Genomic DNA, 26,531 nt, shown 5'->3' on the forward strand with positions numbered 1-26,531 from the left:
ATTTGATGGGAACAATTCCCATGAATGGTTATGTTGGATCAAAGTTTCAGAAATCAAGATGACAGAATGTCAGCTTTAATTGCATAGGCAGCCTTAAGGGTTTAAATGTTTTTTATAAAAAAATACAACTTTCACATTTTTCCACTTAGATGCAAATAAAATAATGCGTGACTCTTGGATGAAAACATTCATAGTCAAGTCTAATTAGTCTAATCAGAAAAAAGTGCTTTGCATTATGAATATGATTACATTTCTATGTCAGAAATATGTATTCTCAACTCATTTAGAATACATTATTTACAAATCAATTTAAAAACTGGGGAAATATAACAAAAATATATAAATTTAGAAATAATATATTGTTCATACATGATCTGTTCTATTTAAATAGGGTATTTATTTATGATAATGTACCTACAGATTATCACAGTGGGGTTGATTTACTAAAACTGGAGAGTGCAAAATCTGGAGCAACTCTATAGAAACCAATCAGCTTCCATGTTTTTTTTTTTTGTCAAACCTTAATTGAACAAGCTGAACTTAGAAGCTGATTGGCTACCATACACAGCTGCACCAGATTTTGCACTCTCCAGTTCTTGTAAACCAACCCCTGTGTGATAATTTGTCACTGCTTTATCATAAATGAATACCCTATTTAAATTGAACAAATCATGCATAAACAATATATTATTGCTAAATTTATATCTGTTTGTTATTCGTCCCCAGTTTTTATATTGATTTGTAAATAATGTATTCTAAATGAGTTGTGAATACATATTTCTGACACAGAAAATTAATCACATTGATAATGCAAGGCAGTTTTTTTTCTGATTAGACTAATTCCTTTTTTATGAAAGGTATAATTAATTTCTTCAGAAGCACAGTAATCCAAGGGGAAGACTGATTAAAATGGACAGTCATTACTCATATTGTCAGGAACACATGTCTGTCAGAATGAGAGGGATGGCGTGGAAGGGTCGATATGTAAATACAAAACATAAAATAGGCAGAGGAATCATGTCGCTAACACTGGGATCTCCTTTGCATCTATTAACAATAGATTATCCCTCAGTTGCATGTGCGATGTGTATTAATCTTTCTTTTGGAAACAAAAACCTTAAAGGACAGTGGCAGATGCAGCAACTTTAGACTTGCCTCTACATGCTTATTTCATTCTTAGTGTAATAATAGCTTTTATTAATACAAATGAATGTGAAAATGTCTAGCTCCAAGGAGTAAAATGTGCCTAATAATTGTAATGTCATGTTTCTTGTATCTATGAGTGGACGGTAAGCCTGGGGCACCCAACCTGTGTCCCAAGAGCTGCATGTGGCCCATGGCACCTATTCTGCAGTCCTCAGGGTTCCTGCAGATCATGTTATGAATTTTGGTGCTCATTCTGAACAAGTGAAGAAAAAATATTCTTGAATCAGTCTCTTGGAGTTAAATGGTATGGTTTATTTCTTACATAGTTACATAGTTTGTGAGTTTGAAAAAAATACATCAGTCCATCCAGTTTAACCTATGATGAGTGTTTTAGTTTGCTGTTAACTGTACATTGTATACCCCTCTATGTTGTGGTCTTTAACCGGTTGCCGACCGCCGCACGACTATATACTGCGGCGGTCAGCCCCGGCCAGGCAGAGTGACGTATCGGTACGTCACTCGCCTGTCACTGACTTGCGAGCCTATCGCGGGCGGGCGCGCGCCCGCCGAGGCGCGCGCCCGCCGCGGCTCGTTCACAGGCAAGTCAGTGCGTGTGACCGGCGGACTCGATGTCCGCCAGTCACACTGCGATCGCTCCTGTGAAGGGAGAAAGACAGAGCGGCTTGTGTAAACAAGCTGCCTGTCAGTTCTCCCTGTGTAAAAGTGAAGATCTGTCCGTTCTACTATGTAGAACGGTTGATCTTTGCTTTTACACCAATAGGAATGTCCCTACACAGTTAGAATCACGCCCCTAGGACACACTTAACCCCTCCCTGTCCAATAAAGTTAACCCCTTCCCTGCCAGTGTCATTTTTGCAGTAACAGTGCATATGTATAGCACTGATTACTGCAGTAATGTCACTGGTAACCCCAAAAGTGTCAAAAATGTCAGTCAAGGGTCCGATCTGTCCGCCGCAATGTCGCAGTACCGAAAAAAAATCGCAGATCGCCGCCATTACGCGTTAAAAAAAAAACCACCAAAAATGACAGAAATCTTTCCCTTTGTTAGTAAACGCGATAACTTTTGCGCAAACCAATCAAAATACGCTTTTTGCGATTTTTTTTACCAAACATAGGTAGCATAAAACAAATTGGCCGAAAAATGTTAAAAAATTTTGATTTTTACTTTTTTTTTTGGGGGGAATTTCATATAAAAAAATGTGAAAAATATTGTTATTTTTGCAAAATTTACGCTCTTTTTTTGTTTATAGCGCGTGATCAAAAAATCGCACAGGTGATCAAATACCACCAAAAGAAAGCTCTGTTTGTGGGAAAAAAAGGACGTCAAATTCGTTTAGGTACAGCGTCGCACGACCGCGCAATTGTCCGTTAAAGTCACGCAGTAAAAAATCGCAAAAAAACCCCTGGTCCTTTAGCAGCCAAATCCTCCGGGGCTTAAGTGGTTAAGGTGCCCGTCTAATCGTTTTTTGAAACTATCGATGCTCCCTGCTGATACGACTGCTTGTGGAAGAAAATTCTTGAAAATTATCTTACTTTTTCTGTGCGGTTCATCTTTTTTGTCTCTTATTTTATTTTTTTATATATTAGATCTTGCCCAGAGAAATATAAGGTGTGGCATAACTAACTGTTAAGGAGGTTGTAGTCAGGGGAGGACTGGGCCGGGGGGCAATGCCTCATAAAAAGGCTGCACTTTTTCTGCCACAGACGTGCCTAAAGGATTCCTGGTGAAGAGAAGTAAAAAGTCCCCACCACACCACCACAGACCTACTGAGTCCAGCATGAAGGACAGAGTGCAGCCCCCCCCCCCTAACATTGATGGTGTAAACTGTGTCTAAGCTGAGGCCGGTTCCATGCCCCACTGGAGACTCCTCCCCCCTGGCCAGCCCCGACTGAGCTGTCCCAGTTCCACCCTGGTGGCCAGGTCAGGAACCCAGATTCGGCCGGTGAGTGGAGAGTACCTTGATTGGAGCTTCAGCCTGGAATGGGGGTCAGGAGGAGGCCAGGAAGAGGGAGAGTGAGAAGAGGCACCATGGGCCTCTGGTTTGTACTTGCCCTCTGGGCCAAAAGTTGCCAGTCAGCCCCTGGTTGTAGTAAGCACAAAAAGAGAAGCACTGATTTGATAAAGGGCTGTAATAGCAGTGATCTCTGGCAGTCTCATGTAATGTGTCTCCAGTCAGTCTCCTAAAGCATGTTCCCACCCAGTCTCCAACAACTCTTGTATCATGTTTGGAGTCTTTGGTCATCTCTTGAAGTATGCTTGCAGTCTTTTATCATCTCTTGTAGCATGTCTGTAGTCTCTAGCTGCTGTAAGCTGATTAGAGCATGGTTATTCCTATTGTATTTGGTGTCATAGAATAGGGCAACTGTATTTTTGATCTCCCTTTTACCTTCTTTCAGTGGAAGGGGTAACTAACCAGCACATAGCAGCAGTGGTTCTTTCATTGTCAGTCAGCATACTATCTGCTCCTCCAAGAATTTTACTTGACTGCTATGTCTTTCAGTCGCTTTTAATATATCTGTTCAGTTACCATTGCATCTCTGGTAATGTGACCTCACACAATGTTGCACCTTTGGTAATATTGGGAAACAAAAAAAGTAAAAAGATTGGACTTTGTAGGCCAAAAAAAAAAAAATGGAGATATAATCAAAAACAAGTAAAAAACATTTAATTGTAGCAAAAAATGAATTATTTAAAATCAGTACATAGACACAATCAAAGTAGTTTCGAACATTAAAATTCCAGATTGGAAATTGTATATGGTGCAGTAAATACTGTAAAAAGCGCAGGTCTTTGATGCCGACGCGTTTCATCAAATACTTTTTCAGGGCTACAAGGACGGTACAATATTTGTCTGCAAAAGAACAAATTGTCATTTATACATCAATCAATCAACGATATACTTGTGTACATTTCATATTTGAATATATCAGCACTGGAGCAAAGCATGCATGGGACAACAGACCTGAGACACTGCGTATGCGAATACTAATATTGATTTCCTAGAATTGTTCCTTGTTTTGACTTTTTGGCCTCATGCACACTGGATGTTTTTACAGCTGCTGTTTTTGGCATCAGACATTTTCTTTTTCATTTTTTCTACAGCCAATAAACGCCCCAGCATATTATCCTTTGTGTCCATGCACACATAGGCTGTTATCAGCAGTTTTTGGCAGGGGCAGTATCTGGCTGTAAAAAACTAAAACTAGTGGGTTTTGAGTGGCATTTTTCAGCTGTAACGTCAGCTCTAACATCAATTAACGCTCATAAACGCTGATAAACGCCAACAAAAACACTGCTAACTGGCGTTTTTTTAAGTGTTTTTATTCCATTGCTTTTTTTAAGCCTGGGTTCTGTTTGGAGTTGTCGTTCATGGAACATAGGCTGGGTTCACACTGGTGCATGCTGAACACCGCATGTAATTTGCACCAAAAATGCACCGCATTCCTGTGCACATCACATGTGCGATGCAATTTGAGCCATATGTTTTGTATGGCTCAAATTGCATCACATTTGCAGCAAAATTTTGTAGGACCCTTTTTTTCTCCACACCTAATTGCATTGCATGGGTGTGAACACCCATGCGATGCGATCCTGGCAAGCGCACTGCATTTTGCAATCTGTTTCAGGGTATCATTCATGGAACATGAAGTCCTGTTGACATTGTGCCGATTTGGCATGTGATTTTTCATGTCGAATCGCATGTCAAATCGGAGCCTATTGCCAACAACGGCACCGGTTCACACTGAGGGCGGGTTTGAAATCATTCAGCTGAACGCGCACAATTTCAAACTCGCATGTCAGTGCGACTTTGGAGGCGATTTGCACCAAAATGTTGTAGGACCCTTTTTTTCCCACACCTGAATCTTATTGCATGGGTGTGATGCAATTCTGGCAAGCATTGCATTGTGGGAAAGTCGGAGTTACTAAAATAGCAGAGAGGTGATTTTTAGCTAAAGATGGCAAAAAACGCTAATGCTAAAAAACGCTCAAAGATGCTGAAAAACGCAGATGCAAAAATAAATGCTGAAAAACTCACTACAAAGCTACTGGTGTTTTTAACAAGTCCAGTGTGCATGAGGCCTTCTAGTAATAGTGTACTTCTCGTAACATGGCACTGCTGTTAACATTGTGGGAGAGATTTAGGCTCCTTTCACACACTCCGTCCGTTGGACGGAGTCCGTTTTTCTCAGCGGGGGATCGAGCTGCCGATCCCCCGCTGAGCAGCAGGAGGACAGCTGTGTCTCCGCGCTGTGTTCGGAGACACAGCTGACAGTTCCCCATGCATCTCTATGGGGGAAATCGGATGTCAACGGACCGTCAATCCGTTCTCACCCGATCCCATCCGATCCGATCCGCTGGACGGATGGAAAATAGGGTTCCATCCATCCAGATTTGACGGATCGGGTCGGATGTCAGCGGACTTGTCTCCGCTGACATCCGATGCCCCATAGGATTGCATGGGGGGAGCGTTCAGATCCGCCAAAAAAACGGACAGGCGGATCTGAACGGTCCGCCTGTGTGAAAGGGGCCTTACTCAAACTGGTGCACAAAGAATCTGGTGCAGCTGTGCATAATAACCAATTAGCTTCTAGGTTTGATTGGCAATCCTTAAGCTGGCCATACATTATACAATTTTCTTATTCAATTTCAATTTACCTTCAACCATGTAGTATAAGGGCCTGCTTAATTGCATACATATTAAAAGTGTTTAGGTTTGACCTCATGTTATATGGTTTTGGTAAATCCAAAGGAAGGTTGTACAAGAAAATTGTATAATGTATGAACCTAAAAAATGTCAGTTAGGGGCCCAATCTGTCTGCTGCACTGTCACAGTCCCTATAAAAAATGCAGATCGCCGTCATTACTAATAAAAACAAACAATACAAAAAATTCCAAAAATCTATCACGTAGTTTGTAAACGCTATAACATTTGCGCAAACCAATAAAAATACACTTTTTGGGATTTTTTTTACCAAAAATATGTAGCAGAATACAAATTGGCCTAAACTAATAAAAAAAAATGATTTTTTAAATTTTTTTTATTGGGAATGTTTTTTAGCAGAAAATAACAAATATGGCGTTTTTTTCAAAATTGTCGCTCTTTTCTTGTTTATAGTGCAAAATCTAAAAACCGCAGAGGTGATCAAATACAGTAAAACCTTGGTTTGAGAGTAACTTGGTTTAAGAGCGCTTTGCAAGACAAGCAAAATTTTCAAATAAATTTTGACTTGATATACAAGTGATGTCTTGATATACAAGTAGCCTCAAGTCACAGCTGAGTATAAAAGACAAGAGAGGCGCCTCTAAGTGTAGCAATATGGTTAAATTTAATGAAGGTACAACATTTATCAACTCACATGGTTGATGATTGGAACAGGCACATCTAAGGATGCAGGCATCCGGGGTAAAGCTGTCCACATAGACCATCCTGCGCACCGCCATCTACGTCATCCCTTCCATGCTGCCCCTCACTTTCAGATCGCTTTACTGCAGGGTGGCCTTCCCGGTCAGGATTACAGACTAGCAGCCGGCGGTGCAGAAGATAGTCTATGTGGACAGCTTTACCCCGGATGCCTGCATACTTAGATGTGTCTGTTTTATTCATCAACCATGTGAGTTGCTAAATGTTGTACCTTCATTAAATGGAACCATATTGCTACACTTAGAGGCGCCTCTCTCCTCTTTGATACCCTGTAGCTCCTGCTGTATTTTGCTTCTAATCCCCTTGTGGAAGCGGCTATTTGTGGATGGACATTTTATGGTTACACAACCTATCGCAATGCTATAATCTTTTTATATGGACTATAAACTGAAGGACTTATGAATAAATGGTTGTGGAACGAATCATCTGAGTTTCCATTATTTCTTATGGGGAAATTTGCTTTGATATAAGAGTGCTTTGGATTACAAGCATGTTTCCGGAACAAATTATGCTCGCAATCCAAGGTTTTACTGTACCACCAAAAGAAAGCTCTATTTGTGGGGAAAAAAGGACATCAATTGTATTTGGGTACATAGTTTCATGACTGTGCAATTTTTCATTAAAATAACGCAGTGCGGAATCGCAAAAAATGGCCTGGTCATTAAGGGGGTAAAACCTTTAACCATCTTTAACCACTTACCGCATAGTAACGTACGGATACGTCGGTACACTTTGCGGGTTTATACCGGGATAATGCCTCTAGTTAGAGGCATCATCCCGGTACCGTGGTTTGAAGCCGACGGTCGGCTTTCCGTCGGTAACGACCGATGCGGCTCGGGAGCCGCTCGATCGTTACCCGGGGGGGTGGGAGGGGACGTCCCCCCCCTCCCGCTGCCTTCCGTGGCTTTGCCCGGGGCTCCTGTCCCACCGGGAGCCCCGAGCACCCAGCCGGCACGTCCGCCGGCTGGATGGAGTCCCGATGAATGCCGGAAACGGCATTGATCGGGTCTCCGATGACGTAACCCGGAGGCGGCGTCCATGACGTCACTTCCGGGTTACTATGCTGCAAAAGGCGGCAAATTTAAAAAACGGCTGTATGCAAAAATGCCGTTTTTGGCGTTTTGCATACAGGGAAGTGTAGTGGAGGGGTCTAGGGTCTTTTAGACCCTCGATCCCTCCATAAAGTGTACCTGTCACACATATTGCTGTCACAAGGGATGTTTACATTGCTTGTGACAGCAATAAAAGTGATCAGATTTTTTTTTTTTTTTTAAAAAATCTGTAATAAAGTTTAAAAAAAATTAAAAATAAATAGAAAAAAAAAAATAATAATTTCGCCGCCCCCGTCACCGTTAGCTCGCGCACAAAAAAAAACGTATACGCAAGTCGAGCCGCGAATGAAATCGCTGTTCAAACCCCACATGTGAGGTATCGTCGCGATCGCCAGAGCGTGGGCAATAATTTAAAAAAAAGAGCTACACTCTACCTCTAAACTGGTAACCGTTAAATAAATTTAAAGCGTCGCAGGTTGAGATCTCTATTGACCGTAGTTTGTCGCCATCCCACGGGGGGGCGCAATTTTAAACCGTAACATGTTGGGTATCTATTTACTCGGCGTGACATCATCTTTCACAATATACAAAAAAATGGGCTAACTTTACTGTTTAGTATTTTTTAAATGCAGTGAAATATGATTTTTCATTTTTTTTCCAAAAAAATGGCGTTTTAAAGACCGCTGCGCAAATACCGCTTGACAAAAAGTTTTGCAATGACCGACATTTTATTCTCCAGAGTCTTTGCTAAAAAAATATATATAATGTTTGGGGGTTCTAAGTAGTTTTCTAGGAAAAATACTGGTTTTAACTTGTAAACAAAAAGTGTCCGAAATAGGGCTGGGGCTTAAGTGGTTAAGTGGTTAAAGATTAAATTTAGGATAGGTGGAGCAATAGAGTTGGATTAGGTACTTTGAGAGTTCCAGGATACTTTTAGGTAATACATTAAAGTATGTGTAAACGTAAGAACAAACTTCAGTCAATTGTAAAGTGTTTTTTTAAATGTTAAGTTATGAATATTCTTTTATATAATCTGTATGCAAGAAAACGTAACATACCTGGTGATCCTACCTGTTAGCCAGGCCTCTTCTATCAACACAGTCCATGGATTCATACCTATTGTAGCTTTGTGCAGACATGCTCAGTCTACCTCTCATGGGGAATCACAGGCTGACATGGCCATGCCCCAGCCCTCCTTGTACCAACTGTACATGACAAGTTGTCTCTGCTCCCATCCTTCAGAGCAAGGGAACACTAATTGTAATGTGACTGCTTTACTACTTTTTTACATTTTCTTAACATGGCTGACATTAGGAATGCTTAGTTAATGGGATTGGTGATTACCAAGTTAAGAGGGTCACAAGCACTTTAACCACTTGCCGACTGCCTAACGTCTATCTACGTCGGCAGTCAGTCCCTCACAGGCAAAGTGACGTAGTACTACGTCGCTAGCCTGTGAGGCTCTAGGGAGCAAGCAAGCGCCGCTGGCAGCGCGCTCCCGCTTGCTCATGCCCCCCCCCCCCCGCGCGTGTGACCGTCGGACCGGATGTCCGCCGGTCACTCGCGATCCTCGGTTGCACCGGGAGAAAGGCAGGCGGCTAATGTAAACAAAGCCATCTGTCATTCTCCCCTGTGTAACAGCACAGATCATATGGTCCTGCTATGTAGGACCGTAGATCTCTGCTGTTACATCGCAAGCCACATCCAATCACAGTAAGAAACATGCCCCTAGGGACGCACTTAACCCCTCCTTCTCAAATAAAGTTAACCCCTTCCCTGCCAGTGTCATTTTTACAGTAAAAGTGCATATGTGTAGCACTGATTACTGTAGTAATGTCACTGGTACCCCCAAAAGTGTCAAAAATGTCAGTCAAGGGTCCGATCTGTCCGCTGCAATGTCGCAGTCCCGCAAAAAAAAATCGCAGATCACCGCCATTACTCGTTAAAAAAAAACAATAAAAATGACAAAAAACTTTCCCTTAGTTAGCAAACGCAATAACTTTTGTGCAAACCAATCAAAATACGCCTTTTGTGATTTTTTTTTACCAAACATATGTAGCAGAAAACAAATTAGCCAAAAATGTTAAAAAATTTAGATTTTTACATTTTTTTGGGGGAGGGGGGATTTCATATAAAAAAAAATTAAAAAATATTTTTATTTTTGAAAAATTGTCGCTCTTTTTTTTGTTTATAGCGCATGATCAAAAAATCACACAGGTGATCAAATACCACCAAAAGAAATCTCTGTTTGTGGGAAAAAAAGGACGTCAATTTCATTTGGGTACAGTGTCGCACGACCACGCAATTGTCCGTTAAAATCACACCATGCCGAATCGCAAAATAGGCCCTGGTCAGGAAGGGGGTAAAATATTCCGGGGCTTAAGTGGTTAAATGGCAAGTTTTAAACCATAAATATTGCCTAGTTTCAAAATATGTGGCAGTGGCAAAACTATGTGGCAATAGTGGCAGTTTACTGAAAGCCTTAGCACCTTAAAGAACAAGTTTGCCTTTGAGTAAAAGCCCCCAGCCTCCCTCCATAACCCCCTAAACTATCCTTAGCCAAACCCACCTTCCTCTCCCCACAAATACAAACACACTTGGTTGTTTACATACCTCCTCCGATTATGACGGCTTCTTGCATTTTTTGCACACCAACCAGCAAAATCTAAAGTGGCATTGCCTGAAGACGTGAATGGGATGTACCTTTACTGTTGGAGCAACATCCCATTCAAATCAAGGGGACATTATTTTGCAGGAAGCTCAGTACTATATTATGCGGGCTGGGATGTAATGTTGTGGAAGGAGGTAGGTAAGCACCAGGGGGGATGGTTTCAAACCTGGATAGTTGATAGGGCTAGAATGGGACTATTTTAAGGCAAAATAATCTTTAAAAAATGCTTTGAGTGACTTTTCACAACATATATACGTTGGACTATACTAAGCAACCTTGCCCAATGCAGTTCCAACGTAGAGACAAAGGAATTAGCCTTGAGTCCTTATAGTTCAGTTTACACCACTGTGGTGCATTGAGAATAATATTAACAATCTATTCACAGCCACCAACCACACTGAAACCTGCTCCAGAACTATAATGTGATCGATGTTAGAGGAAGCAAAAACAGAGAGGTACTCCATATCACTTTTTTCAGGAATTATATTCCAAAATATCCGGTGAAATGTTTTTTTTTTTTAATTAGGAACTGTAATGGATTGTAAAGAACTCGAATTAATATACATTTAGTAAATGTTCTGATTTTAGCACAGCTGCAGAATTGTCTTGATAACATTACCAGTTCACTGATTGGTTTATTAGCTATAATATGTTCTTTCGACATTCACATACACTGGAGGGGAAGCTCAGTAAAGGGCATATTGATTAAGAGCGGGCTGTATTTGCTATACTGTATACTCTTAGCATCAATGCATGGAATAATAAGAAAATATTTGTTTAGTTTCTCTTTAAAGCATATGAACTATTGACAGATTAGCAAACTTTAATGATGTGCCTCCTGTGACCTTAAGGAACAAGACTAAGAAGTAAGAGTTTATTCATATTATTTAGCAAAAGTTCAGCTTATGCTCTTGCTTAAATATCTTTGAAATATTTACGATTTTTTGTTTTTCTGCTGATTGCTTACTGTAGTGGTTGACATTAAATATGGTAATACTTTGTACCCTCTCCCAAGAGCAGAAATGAAAAAAATATTCATACTTTAGGGTGAGCAGAATGCAAAGGATATTTCCATAAGAGAACATGTGCTAGTGATCCTGAGGCCTCTTATAGCCCATATTAAAAAGTGTGCTGCCGAGTTAATGATACTAATACTTCAAATAAAAGAGAAGTGTGTGCTAGACCCTGGAGGAATTCATTAAAGTAAAAATACATATTCATGGAAAAGTAGTTTTTGCTTTCAGAGCAGTTACTGTTTTAAATAAATAGAAACATTTTGCTTTGAAGCTACACATACCTTACAGATTTATTTATTATAGGTATTTATATAGCGCAGACAATTTACTTTATATACAGTGAATTCATATTAGTTCCTGCCCTTAAGAAGCTTACAATCTAAGAAAAAAATGTAAGGAAGGAGCTTAACATCAGGTCCAAACGCAGGACTGAAATTTGGCTGTTCACGGGCATTCCTCCAAATGCCAGTTTGTTCACCAGGAGCTGAATGTCATAAACAGAAGCGGTAGTTCTACTACTACACTGTATATTCAAGATTCTTTCCTGTCAATGGTTGCTAAGGAAGCTGCTGGTGCCAGCACTTGCTGTGTCAATAGCAAACAGTGATGTCATCCTGGGTCCCAGGAGATGTCAATCGTGGCAAACCAGTGATTGAGTTGGACGTGTCAGATTAATTTTTTTAATTTTGTATGTGTTGTTCAATGTGACTTTTTTTAATTTACAGTTTTCTTTTTTTGTGTAAATAAGTAGGGATACAATGTACCCCTTAGTTTTTCACATGTGGGGGTGCCATCTCGGTCTCTCTTATTGGTAAAGCCCCCCACCTGTAGAACCCCACAACCACCGGGCCAGGGTTGTTGGGGAGAAGCTCTTGTCTTCATCAACATGGAAAAAAGGTGCTTTGCCAGGGGGTTTACCTCCGGCAGGGTAACCCCCCATGTTGGGGGCATGTTACCTGATATAATTCAGTAAGGGGGGTGCATGCTCTCTCCACCCCCTTTCCTGGCTTGTCAGGCTACTTGCTCACATAAGGGTCTAGTAATACGTTTTGAGGGGGGAAACCTTAGCCATTGTTTTTCCTGATTTTTGCATTGGTCTGCTTTGACATCTATACTAGACTCTTATTTTGGATAAGGAAGGAAATCCCAAGCTGCTATGTTTGCAAACAGAAGTAAGCAACAAGGAGCTGTCACTGCCTACATTTTTTTTCTTTGCAAATATCAGTTTTGCTGTAGAAGGCTGTATACATCGCACTGTCACGCAACTTCAGAGGCAGTTTAAGGGCATTTTTCTGTTCAATAATTTTTATTGATTTATCACATAACAATATCCATTCTGCAATAATTTGAAGTAGTTTAAGATGACTTGGCTGGATACAGATAACTGAACAAAGATACAAGGATACAAATAAACAGTGGTGGACATTTGGAATTATAATAAGTTCAGATCAAGAGATAAATCACAAATAGATTTTGATGACAAAGAGTCGATAGAATTAGAAATATCATTATCTTCTCCAATCTGACTCAAACAGTGGAGAAAAAAACACTACTTTTTTGGCATATAAAATTCTTCGAAGACTATTTGAAAGAGGGCATTTTCCCTTTGGTCTGGGGGATAAAATATTTCCATCATTCGACAATATTGAATCTAGTTTCAAGACAGCATGGGAAAAGGTCTTAAAAACAATGTTCTAATGATCTGATGACACTCTTAATACAAGAATATCACAAAAGAATTTCTTGATTTTAATAAAAAAATTTATATCTTGAATAGTCAAATGACTAATCTAAAAACACATACATTATTTACAGAGTTAGAAAGCAAACTCCAAAACCATCTTGAGAAATTAGGTACTAACTAAAAAAGACAAAAAATTCTTACGTGATAAAAAAAGCGCTCCAAGATGAATGAGCGTACAAATGGTATGATACTCAACAATTTAATAGAAAAATGAATAAACATTCAGGAATTTTAAGACACGATACCAACAACTTTGAAATGTTTAAATACTCATCTATGTCATATATTTCTTCCCAGTCATCTCCGGCACAACATCATGGACTAAGGCGTCAAAAACGCTTTCGCTATAGCAATACATCTCACGAGAACACCTCAGATATGGAGGATGTTTCCTCTTCTCCTATCCAAAGATATAGTAACACAAAACCTAACACCACATCTTTAATAGTAACATTACAAATCCGCACAATTTGAGTGTAGCCTAATTAACCCCACATTCCCGTGCTTTGGCCCAGGGTGATTTTTTAGACAAAGTAAGGGGGAAATCACAAATACACCAAGGGAGTATCAAAACATTCACACAGAAAACTCACAAATCTCACCCACCCAAATTGCACTAAATGTCATTAATCTATCTTCTTATGACCTTACTCAAGATGAAAGACAAGTATTAGCCAAAGGCCTCACCTTTTTCCCTGTTTCATAAATTAACAAGTTTGAGGTGATCAAAGACTCACACATTTGTTTATACGCAATCTGTTATTAAAAAGCCTTTTTACTAAAAAAACAAGATGTTACAGAATCTACATATACTCACAAAGATCTAGAAACCATAAATAATCTGACAGCATTGCTTGAAGAAAATGACCGAGGGAGTCTTATTGACTCAATTGATTTGGACACACTGCTAGCAGGCGTTGATGGAGTCATCTCCTCCCCTGCTGTACCCTCTCTAACCAGCAACTGCCTTAAAAAGAAATCCACCTTATACCCCTCACCTAGCTCTAACTCCAATGTGGCGGCTTTTCTTAAATTAGTCACTAAAGACATTCAAAATCTTAAAGTGTCCCAAAAAGCCCCGGCAATTTAACCTACAATGAAACAATAGCATTGCACTTTTTAATGAACAATCAATTGATCACAATAAAGCCCTCTGTCAAAGGGGGAAATAGAAATATTGTGATACAAGACAATTCTCAGTATATTAAAAAATGCAAAAAACATATTACAGAATAAAGAATGGTACCGTCCAATCCCAAAATCCCTGATAGAGAAATTCACCAAAGAATTCTATCTTTTCATTGATCAGGCCTACTATCATAACATAATTTCCAAAAATACATGGGGAATATGTAAGAATCACCTATCCAAGAGGGGCAGCATTTTATGCCCTTCCCAAGATACATAAAAACCCCAAAGACCCTACTGGGATGCCGATCGTATCAGAAAGAGGTAGTCTAACAGAAAATCTAAGTTGTTTTGTTGATAACCAGCTCAGACCATTTGTTGAGGGCTTGCCATCATACCTCCGTAAGACAATTCACCTTCTTAAAATCTTGGAGGGCCTCCACGTCACTGGCCAGACCACTTTGGTGGCCATTGACATTGAGGCTCTATAGAGGTTCTATACTCCATGATTGAGGCCTGTCTGCCATTCAACACATTCTTTCACAGAAAAGCCGATATGAACGATCACTTAATTAATTAATTGTGTTATTATTGGAATTCATTCTTAAACATAATTATTTTATATTCCTTGATTCCCACTACCTCCAGGTACAGGGGGTAGCCATGGGCACTTGTTGTGCCCCCTTTTACACTAACTTGTACCTGGGGGACTGGGAATCTCTACTATTTGCTGAGTAGACAGCATTGATGTATACGGACCGTGCTCTGGCATGGTACTGATACATCGATTACATTTATGTTATAAGATTGGCCAGAAACACTACTTTATGATTTTCTTGACTACATCAATCAGAACAATACCTTTAATTTAAGGTTCACAATGTCCCACAGAAAGTCTTCTTTTACATTTTTGGATGTATCTATACACAAAAACTCAGAGGGCCAACTCTATAGCGAACTTTTCAGAAAACATACGGCTGGCAATACAGTCCTGGAAGCTTCTAGCTTTCACCCCAAACCTCTTTTAGCATCAATCCCGTATGGTAAATATATCAGAGTGAGATGTAATTGCTCAAATGATACTCTCTTTATACAGGAAGCAGAAAGATTAGGATCCAGATTATGCAATCGAGGCTACTCAAAAAATCTTTTTAAACAGGCTTACAAAAAAGCCAAAGGTAGTGTCAAGGTACCAGGAAACCAGACCCCACAGGGATGCAGGTAAAATAAAGCAGTTTATTGAGGCAAACAATAATAAACGCACAGCAAGAGTGAGGAAGTGAGAGCAGGAACAAGCAGGGGTCAAGTCCAAAAGCGGGTAGTCACCCAAGCCGGGTCATCTGCCGATGTGGGGTCGAGAGCCCGGAGAGTCATCAGCCAAGCCAGGTCCTACATGGAGAAACACGGAGAACAGAAGACTGCTAGCAGAGATGCATCTTGGAGCACAAACACAAGGGCAAAGACTGCAACTAATCAGGTGATAGATATAGTCAGGTATGCAGCATCAAGACTTTGGGACACCCAGGCAGCAGGCAAGTGATGATACAATCAGAGTTAATAAAAGGCAGCAGCCTTCAAATAAAGAGGTTATTCTGCACAGATGTAACAGTGAATCTGTTTGTAGAATGTTTCTCCCAAGTGAAGGGCCCTAGAATTTCCTGGTAGAAGGCTGCACTGACTTTGAACTTGTGAAACACAGTTTATCAACACCAGCAGATGACATAGCTCCCCAAATCATAACGGACAGTGGAGAATTTTGAATTTCATTTGGAAATCAAGGTTCCAGAGTCTGGAGGAAGAGTGGAGAGGCACAGAATCCTAGTTGCATGAGGTCCAGAGTGAAGTTTCCACAGTCAGATGAGCTGAAGGCCGCTATCAAAGCAACCTGGGCTTCCATAACACCTCATGCAAAAGGAGCCCCGACCAAGTATTGGTATAGTGCATATGCTCTACTGTACATGGACATGTTTTTCAGTAAGCCAACATTTCTGTATTAAAATTCTTTTTTTTTTTTTGTCTCATGTAATATTCTAATTTTCTGAGATACTGAATTTCAGATTTCCACTAGCTGTAAGCCAAAACCATCAAAATAAAAAGAAATAAATGTTTGAAATATATCACTGTGTGTAACGCATCTATATAAAATGTAAGAGTTTCACTTTTTGAATTGAATTGTTGAAATAAATTTACTTTTTGATGATCTTCTTATTTTTGAGATGCACCTGTATATAAAATGCCTGGTCCATTTTAAGGGTATGTTATTGTATATATGTGGATTGCCCTATCATTATGTGATTATTCACTGTTTGCAAGCTGTTTAGATGTGGTAAATATTATCCAAAACAATGTTTCAGGAAAAAAGCAGAGTAATTGCTTTAACCTCACATTTTCTCCATTGACGAGTCTTGATCAAACATGAAAAACGAGTACTCCAACAGTAACCCTGTCAAATTAGCATGTTACAGTGGTCCTTGGTACAAAGCAATTATAAGCACAGTATAAGCCATTGGTCATAATTCAGATCTCATACTGTAAGCCTGAAGCTAAGCTCTTGATGTGAACAATACATTAAATGATGCGTGTAGGTAGAAATCTAATTGTTGTGTGCCGAATAGGTCTGAGTCATATTTGTCATCATTTTTAGAAAAAACTTAGTATTACTCATAGTTTTTTTTTTCCATATTAAATATATCCTGCAAAAAACACAATAGCGCAATTATTTTATATATATTTTTTTTAATTTTCCTATAAATCAACCTAAATGCATCTTGAGTTTTTCCTTTTTTTAAAGGAGAAGTCCACCCTAACACTAAAATCTCTAAATCTACTGGCATCCATGATCTAAGACTAACCTATCTAGCCCTGTAAAGAAGAACCATATCTTTTTTGAAGCCACTCCAGTCTGGTCCCACACTGAGCTGCCAGGGCGGCTTCACTGTGGAGGTGGGTGCAGCAGAGGCAGCTGACAATAGAAGCCCTATAGTAACTCTATGGGGGATGTAATTTCCCATTAATTTCCCATTGTCAGCATTCTCCTCTGCAGAACTTCTGCCCCTGGAGACTGGACAGAAATGTCTTCAAAAAGGTTATGTAAAAAGGTACCAATTTATTCTTTGCAGGGCTAGATATGTTGGTCTTAGATCAAGGATGCCTGTAGATGTAGAGATTTTAGTGTTAGGGTGGACTTCTATTTTAAGAGTCTCCTGTTTTTGAACAGATCTCTTAAAAACACTGATTATCTTCCTCTTCATGTAATTGGTAAGGAGTATTTTTTGAACCCCATGCCAATTCACTTTCTCACCACTAAGCACTAAGCAGCCATGAGCTGGTTCCCTACTCTGTCACTCCCTAGCCTTTAGCTTGATAGGGAGAATCAAGGAGGATTCCATTGTATAATCCTAAATTAGACGCATTTATTAATGCAACTTTGCATCAATTTCTCATTGTTTTGTCTCAACTTTAAAAATACATTTAAATATGTATATATTATTTATATATTTTTTTAATTCTTTTTTGCAAAGGCTTGAAGTCACCATCCATAAACTTCACAGCCATATACCTTACTTCTTAGCCATAGATGATTGAACTTACTATGCTGTAATGCTTCTTTTTTTCTATGCCCGTGGCTCACTGCATTCACAACATTCACACAACAAATATTGGAAATATTTTTTTATATCAGTTTTTTCTTTTGGGGCACATATTCAAAAAAAGGGCAGTGTGCAACAAAGTTATCACAACTGGATGTTTCTCAATCTAAGTTTAGGAGAATTTTGTACTTCTAAAACGTTTACCTAATTGTTCAGGAGATTCACTGGTCTCTTCCAGTTTGGAATCTGAACTTCTACTTTTGGCTGCCACACCTTTCGCTTTACCTGTACACAGGGCCACCTTCAGAAATCATGACATCCCCAACCCTGATTGGTGCTTCTGCTAGTATGTAAAAGCAAGGCAGAGTAGTATATAGGGAGAGTGCTGGGGAAAGTAGAGGTCAGTCTTATCACATGACTGGAAGATGAAACCCAGCTGCCATCTTTTCTCTGCCTTAGTGTCATTCTATTTTAAGCAGCTTTAGCCACAGTTCAACAGTCATCTGTGTGTGAACAGTAGAAGGTGACCACACCCCAGGACCCACCCACTACACCTTCTTTATGCTTCAAAATTGCTCCATACCTCCCGCTGGAAGAACCATGTGGGGAATATTGCATTGGAGCTTTGTCAAGAAATGTGTAATTTGATTTATGTATGCTATGAGAGGCCCAGTGAATATACTTTAGGCCCAATTTATCAATATGGGATCTATATGTCAGCATATAGAGGATAGATGCTATCTATAAATACATATTAAATGGTGTAGGTGTACTTGATTCCAGGCCCCTTCTTACAGGGTATGCTTTTCTTTCTCCGGTACCTTATGAAACACGACCACTATATGTAATAGTGAGGGGCATATATTCCCCTTCCCTTTCTTCCTCTGGTCCTTCTCTTTCGGGGTCTCAGCATACTTTTAGGGAATTTACCATTTCGAGGAACTCTCACTTACAAGGAATTATTTCCTTTCTTGGCCCTCATTGCTATATATTCGTTTTTTAATTGTTGTTTTTTTTCTTTTTCTATTTCAGTCCCTGCATGGTTCTCCTCCCAGGTGGAGGTATAGTGTGGTTTGATAGTTTCCAGGCCCTTAATCCCATGCCTTATAATTAACAGAGAAAGATATTTACAATACGTGCATGTGATGGATATTTTTATAAAAATATTCTATTGCTGGAATAAATACTGACTTATTGTTTGTAGTTTCGCAGCACCTGAAGAGGTGGGGCTTATGGTACCCACGAATCACATTCTGAAAAAATGTGGAACTCCCTCTTCCAAAAATTCTTCTGAACATCTTCAGTACTGAATGTATGTATTCAGAAAAGCCAAACATCAATATGTACTGTAGAAGCCTAGGTGCACATTGATGGTTTACATGAATGGGCTGCCATGCCTCCTGAAATGTAGGGAAAAGGTCCCTGAACCATTTCAAAAATTGCAGCTCACATGGAAACTGCAAGTGCAGTGCAGTTCCCAGTGTGGAAGCAATTTCCAGTGTGTGCTGTGTGCCATTTGGATTACACACGCATCTACCGCATTTTGCTGCGCGGGTGGTTGTGGCTGCGGGAACAGGGGTAGACCAGCAGTGGAAACCACCCACAAAGATGTGAGCCTAGCCGTAGAGATAGTGATACTGTGAAATTTGTCTTTATAGTTATAACCCTTAAAGTGGACGTAAACCCCATTCATGAAATTCGACCTGGGCACATACTGTATATCTGTAGTGTTTACTTATCTATCTCCAAAGCCCTAAATCCCATGTCTTTCTGCTGCTCCATTCCTCTGTTATTTGCATGATACCTTCTGACACATTCTTTGACACAGGAGATAAAAGCAGCCGGAAATTTGTGTTGGGGTGGATGCATAGAGATAGATTACCAGAAAGCTAGCCTATTCACAGCACAGCACTGCATGTTTCTTTCTTCCTCTCCCTATGTGGAAGGGGTGTGTGCCTTTCCTCCAATCAGCTCACACAGAATGTAAGCCACAACTCCACACCCAGTACTGGAACAAGAAGAAAAAAATCTAACATGATGTTCACTTTCTAAACAGTGTAGGAAGCTGAAGACAGCAGATATACAAATAAAACTTATGTAGGAAGATTTGTTTCACCTCGGTGTATCATCTGAGGCTGTTCACTTCACTGGGTATATGTGAGGGTTTACATCCACTTTAAGAAATTTCATTTTTATATTATGTTGTATGCTTTTGAATGCTTTTTGGCTTTAAAAACCATTTGGTATTTTAACATTTGTGTATAAATAGTGTGTGAGCATCCTATAAATCCCATTTTCTAGTGAAGTTGTTAGAACAATGCAATTTTATCTTCAATAACAGAAGACTTGCACTTGGCTTCAGTGGGAAATTTTAAAGATAAAGTGTATCTTAACCACCTCAATATCAGCATGTTTCTTCATTTCCAAAAATTATGGGAAAAATAAGATCACCTTAGGGTGTCCGGTTTTTGAAGTGGGGTCCTTTAGGGGGTGTTTCTGCTGTTCTGGCAGTTTTAGTCTATATGATTTTTAACAGAAAGTAAAGAAAGCAGCTTATTTTTAGAATTTAGTATTTATTTAGTATTTTTCCTTTCTATAGTTAAAAAAAAAGAAGAACTAGCGTTATTAATTACCAACAGAAGAAAACTCCATCCGTCCCAAAATAAAAAGATTTTAAAAAAAAATAATTTTCATACAGTGTTGCATGACTGAATAATTGTCAGTCACACTATCACTGCACTGAAACCTGAAAAATAGCCATGCTGGTACTGAGGTCTTTAAGCTGATCAATTCGCTCAGGTTCAAAAATGAAACAGTGTGAAACAAATGCAAAGGCTCGGTTTCAGATATGGCCAAATATTTTCAAGGTGGCCAGCTTTGTCATCCAGTGCAAAGAATGAAGCATTTTTTTTTTCATTTTGAATTCAATAAACATTTGTATCTATCAATATATTTAATTTGATGTAAAGATATGTTTGTGATCTTTGCAAGGTAGCTGACAATTCAGCATAAAGCATTTCACTTCTCAGCAAGCTGACACTTTTGTGTTTTCTTCTTTTTCAGGCTGTGTGGAGGAAACTTGGAGATGCTGCAGGTTCATGTCCTGGAATTAGACATCTGTCGGGCAGTCAGTACAAAGGACCAATGTAGTACAAGATGGCTATTTTCTGCACCCTTACAATGATAAAGCAAAATGACAATGAAAGATCCTCAAAGACGATTTACAAATACTATTCCCCAGAGAGAGTGACATGTCTAAAACTATCTGTGTATAGATTAATTACAAGAAAATGGCACAATTACTCTAACATGATCTTTCAAAGCTGCATGTATGTCCTTTTGAAATAAAAGGCACATACTGTGTTTATAGCACATTTTAAAAAATAACTTCCGATGATGGCACAGCTATTTAAAACCAAAAGGTAAATAGTGCGTTCTTAGGAAATATGTTCCAGTCCAGTAAAAGTATATATACTATATATTACAAAAAAATATATATATAAAAGTCTTTTCCTAGCAGAAAAAAAAAGAAAAAAAAGTATTGTATTGCTGCAACAATGTTTAAATATTCTATTGTTAACTTAATTATGGTGTCTGGTAAACTTGACGTTACTAAAGATATGAAATAAAATATTAATTTATCATTTTAAAAATGTATAATGCTAATAATGTCAGGCACCTGGGATACTTTTCACATAAGATTACCAATATCTAGACCTTACAGTATTATAAAAGCTTTCAAAATGTATAAAAAGAGGCTTCTTTTTTGTTTCTACCTGTATACTCAAGGGATAATTTACTAAAAGGACTACCTTTTACATCAGATCGGTGAACCTCTGTTCAGTTCAAAGTCTCAGGGCTGGATCAGTGACTAGGAGTTTATCATTTTTGCCTTGCAGCATTGGATGTTCTGGGGACAATTCCCACTAGGAACACCAGCTGTTTATAGTTTGTTTGTCTTCCCAGTGTTTGCATATGTTTCTTCCCAATGTAAATCTATAGCCAGGCTATGGACATTCTGAGGTCGTGTTTGCAAACACAGACAGTGTGTGTTCAGGGACAAACACCTGCACCCACTCGGATGTCAAATTGGGAGAAGTGGCTGTGTCCCCGCAGCTGCTTTATACCAATTGACATGAATGGGACTGCCTGCAGGCAGATGTACAGAACACCTGGGCATCCAGTTTGGGCAAAACACAACCCTCACACAAGTGTATGCTTAAAGTGGAACTGCACCACAAACCAAAAATGCTATTTCATTCATTTTTAGTATATAAAATAAACTCCCCTATCCATCCATGTCTCCATCCATTATTTTGCTGAGACCCTGGCATTTCTGGCTGTGGCCATCTTGAGTAAGGGCAGATGATTCATGTATCCTTTACTTCCTAGAATCCGTCTCAGGCATTGGCTGAGCTGAGAACCCTCCTTCCCCTCCTTCCCCTCCTCAAGACTCCTGGGATGTATGACATCATTTGCCAAGGCATGGAAACAAGGAAGTAACAAGAAATGCAAAAAAAAAAAAGCGTAAAACAAGTAAATATGATATACATTTCTATTTACTAATGCTAGCAGCATAAGGATTACAAATAGTCCATGTTGATTGAGAGAGTGAAGTTCCACTTTAAGTACATCCATTTGAACAAGGCCTAATAGTAAATAAAATTCAAAACAAGACCTTACTAACCTCTGTAGCTGCAGGCACTAAGGAACATTTCAGTCTTTAATCACTTGACCTCCGGAAGATTTAACCCCCTTAATGACCAGGCCCTTTTTGCGACATGGCACTGCGTTACTTTAACTGACAATTGCGCGGCCGTGCAATGCTGTATCCAAATATATTTGTTGGTATTTGATCACCTGCAGTTTTTATTTTTGCACTATAAACAAAAAAAGACTGACAATTTTGAAAGAAAAAAAATATTTTTTATGACAGTGATTAGCGTCTTATAGTGGGACTGCGATTGTGTGGCGGACAGTCAGGGCACTAACTGACACTTTTTGGGGACCAGTGACACTAATACACTGATGAGTGCTAAAAATATGCACTGGCATTGTACTAATGGCACTGGCTGGGAAGGGGTTAACATCAGGGGTGATCAAAGGGTTAAATGTGTGCCTAACCTGTGTTTTCTCACAATTTGGGAGGTGCTTTTACTAGAGGAAGGCATTGATCCATGTGCCTTGTTTACAGACTTCCGTTCTGTCTGTGTAATGAACAATCAGCGGGTGCCGGAGGACATCGAGTCTGCAGCTGATCGGCTCCTGCTATGAATCACAGCGGGAGCAGGCTGCCAGCGGCGCACCTGTACGGCCCAACCTGTAAGTGCTGGATCACTAGGTACGTGATCCAGCACAGTAGAGCCACCTTGCCACTGTATATCTAAGGAATACTGTCGGCAGGTGGTTAAAGTATAACTTTTTTTATAGTTTTGGATAGAGTAGAGAAGGATTTGAACATTTCTCTGGTTTTTATTGCTGTCTATGCTCCTGTTAGGAAGTTTCATGGTTTTTAATTTGTCCTGGTATCTGTTATCACCAAGAGTGAAAGTGATAGAAAATCCCCAAATTTAGTTTGTGACAGAGCAGGAAAAAGGGGGAATCTTCCAATGGGAACACTAGTTCTGGTGACCCTGGAACCAACCAGGGAATTACTTTATTTTTCACTTCCTGTTGGGACCATGGGAAATCTTCCCAATGGTAAACAAATGGCAGTAAAAAAATCGACAGTGGTTAAAACCCTCCGTCCTCTATCCAAATGTTTTGGCTTTAGTTCTACTTTAATTTTGTAGCCTAGATTCTCGGTTTCACTTTTACTCTCCATCTGTGACCTGGCTATTAATTTTGTAGCCTATATCAAGTGCAAAGGAAAAAAGGAGAGAACAACATTGCTGAGACTTGCTTTGAAGGACTGCTTCTCCTGAGAACACTGAGGATGTGTTGCTTCACAGTGGCTGTAACTACTGAGGGTAGGTCAGTGAGTTTTAGTTTGAAAGCCTTTTTAACTGCTTTCTAAGAATATGTAAATGTTGAATGTCCATAGCCTGGCCTTAGCTCTATTTGGAATTATGTCAGAAGATTAGGTGGCATTAGCATAAACATCCCCCCCCCCCCCTTTCCCACATTGCATAGTTAATACTGAGGAAAGACAGTAGATTATAAGGTCAGGGCAGAAACTAATGTGAAGGGTTCTCTATATTCTGCAAAATACTGTATGATATAATGGTGCTAAATTAATGGAAATAATAAAGTGAAGCAAAAGAAAAGTGTCAGTATTGCTCACAACAACCAATCACATTTCAGTTGTCAGTTTCTAATGTGGAGTCAAAGTATCGGGTGTGAAACTGAATCTGATTGGTTGCTATGTAAAAGATGCTTTTTTTCCCCCTCCTGCTTTTATCAGCCTCAATCAGAAGGTATTTACAATAGTGATAACTGAGCACAGGTTCACTGATCTGGCATAAAAATAACATCTTTTGTTAATTGTCCTCTTTCTATGAAAATGGTGCTGCACAATCATAATGTGAGCATGCCAAAGTGCTCAGGCTTTCTTAATATAATTTTATTGTATGGAGTGAAGTATAATCTGGTTAGTTGTGTTAGGAGGTGCTAAAATCATACAGTTTCTTTTCATAGGGTGTAACAAAAATAAAATTAAAAAGTACAATTCATTTCTTATACAATACATTTGTTTTGATATTGTTTAAAATACTTTATGAAAAATATTGGGACCACTCTTGGCTTTCAAATGTGAAGTACAATTTCCAAAATGTTGAAAGTCCAAATGATGCTAATAATTTATAATTTTTGGCTTTAATTCTTTTCTGATAAGTACAAGAAAAAAAACGAAATTTGCACTGCTTTTATGGATATCAAGCTTTTCTTGCATAGCGTTCATTTAAAGAAAGATTATCAAATAATCAAGCATGTCCTTCCATTATTAAACTGCTCTATGCTTTTAATCTGATTGCCTGAGTATTGACCAAGAGGTGCCATAGATGTGTGTAGTTGGGTTTCTTCATATGTGAAAACCATTAGGTCGTGTGTAGTTAAAAGCTTTGATAGATGTTTGATGTGTTCAAACTGCTATGATAGTTTCTTGTATGAATGTGCAACAGGCTTGTTAAAATATACAGTTGTTTATTTTTCCACTGAAAATATATCATAGGAATGCAACAATCTTCTATTTTTGAATACACTGTGGAGCACATAGAGATCTCGGACATCATTTGTAACTGATATTGTGCTTCTTTTTTTACTTTTTGAATTTTTATAGCTTTATTTGTTCACTGCTACAGGGAGTATACCCTATGTTAGGAGCAAATTTGGTGAAGCTATTATTTATGTGCATGCATAGAAAAATGTTACTGCCTGATTGTGGAAGAATACCAAATTCTATAATGTTGTCTTTATTATGTCTGGGAAAGTTCTCATTTCTCCAGGCCATGGTACACCTAGAAATAGTTGGTCATATTGAACTAGACTTATTCTGTAACATCTTCAACATTACAGAACAAGTCAGACTGAATATGACTAAGGCCCCTTTCACACATACGGTCTGTTCAGTTCATCAGTTCAGTCACGTCAAAATGTATCAGTTTTTCGTCTGTTTTTCCATCCTTTTTTTCATCCATTTTTCATTCGTTTTTCATCCGTTTTTTCATCCGTTTTTCATCCGTTTTTCATCCATTTTTTCATCCGTTTTTCATCCTTTTTAAATCCGTTTTTTTTACATCCACTACCAATGCAAAAACAGATGAAAAACAGACCATTTGTCCGTTTACATCCGTTTTTTGTCCGATCCGTCTTTTTGACGGATGGAAAATAGGGCATTCATCCATTCCAAAAAACAGACATTGACGGGAGCGGATGAAAACGGATGTTAACGGATGATCATCATAGCACCATAGAGATGCACTGATGTCCGATTTTCATCCGTCAACGGATGGATGAAAAACGGACAAACTGACCTATGTGTGAAAGGGGCCTTACTAGTACCGGTTGTTTTTTACTATTTGTTTCAAAAATAAATGAACAGATCTGGTGGCTTGCTATGAATGACCTATTGATCAGAGAGTAAGACCTTGTTCACATGTATAGTACTGCAGTGTGTGCAGAAAGCTTTTGCAAAGCATTTGTGAAAGTTTGGACAAGCTTTCTTTTTAACAGAAGTGCTGACTGTCACTTTAAACAAGCTGTTAGCAGGCTTCAGAAAGCTTTTAGCAAGCTTCAAGTAGAGCTGAGGTCCATTGATGCCTGCTAGCATTTTCTCTCAAAGTAACAGTCAACACCCTGTTTTAACTTCTCCATACCAGAGCTAAAGTTTTCTTTAAAGCTGAACTAAACTGCATCTGAGCACCACAAACTGAAAACACTATTTCATTAATTTTTAATATTTAAAGCAAACTCACCTATCCATCCATGTATCCATGTCTTCTTGCTTTAATTTTTTGGGAAATCATTTAAAAAAAAACACCTGCTTAGCATGTCTAGCCACAGCCATCTTGAGTAAGGGCAGATGTTTATGTAGTATTTACTTCCTAGAATCCATCCACCCTTCGCTCATGCATGCAGGCAGGAGGGTGTGCTTAGCTGAGAAAATTCCTCCTCCCCTCCTCCAGACAAAAAAAAGAAAATGCCCATGAAGATTCATTGGATGTATGACATCCAGAAACCAGGAAACAGCTCATTGAAATGTAAAAAAAAAAAAAAAAATTGCCATTTTCTCTACCCCGGTGTC

At 39.1% G+C, this 26,531-nt stretch overlaps 1 protein-coding gene across 1 annotated transcript in view; it reads left to right on the forward strand.

Moving 5' to 3' along the window:
* The window catches only part of CCDC85A (coiled-coil domain containing 85A), a 438,624-nt gene extending 417,384 nt beyond the window's left edge, over nucleotides 1-21,240 (forward strand). Inside the window, exon 3 of the mRNA XM_082249954.1 lies at nucleotides 20,855-21,240. Coding sequence (XP_082106080.1) covers nucleotides 20,855-20,904 — 50 coding nt within the window. The 3' untranslated portion in view covers nucleotides 20,905-21,240. The remainder of the gene's footprint in view (nucleotides 1-20,854) is intronic.
* Nucleotides 21,241-26,531: the final 5,291 nt, after the last annotated feature.

The sequence above is a fragment of the Pelophylax lessonae genome (assembly GCF_965119305.1).
Source record: "Pelophylax lessonae genome assembly, chromosome: 3".
Lineage (NCBI taxonomy): Eukaryota > Metazoa > Chordata > Amphibia > Anura > Ranidae > Pelophylax > Pelophylax lessonae.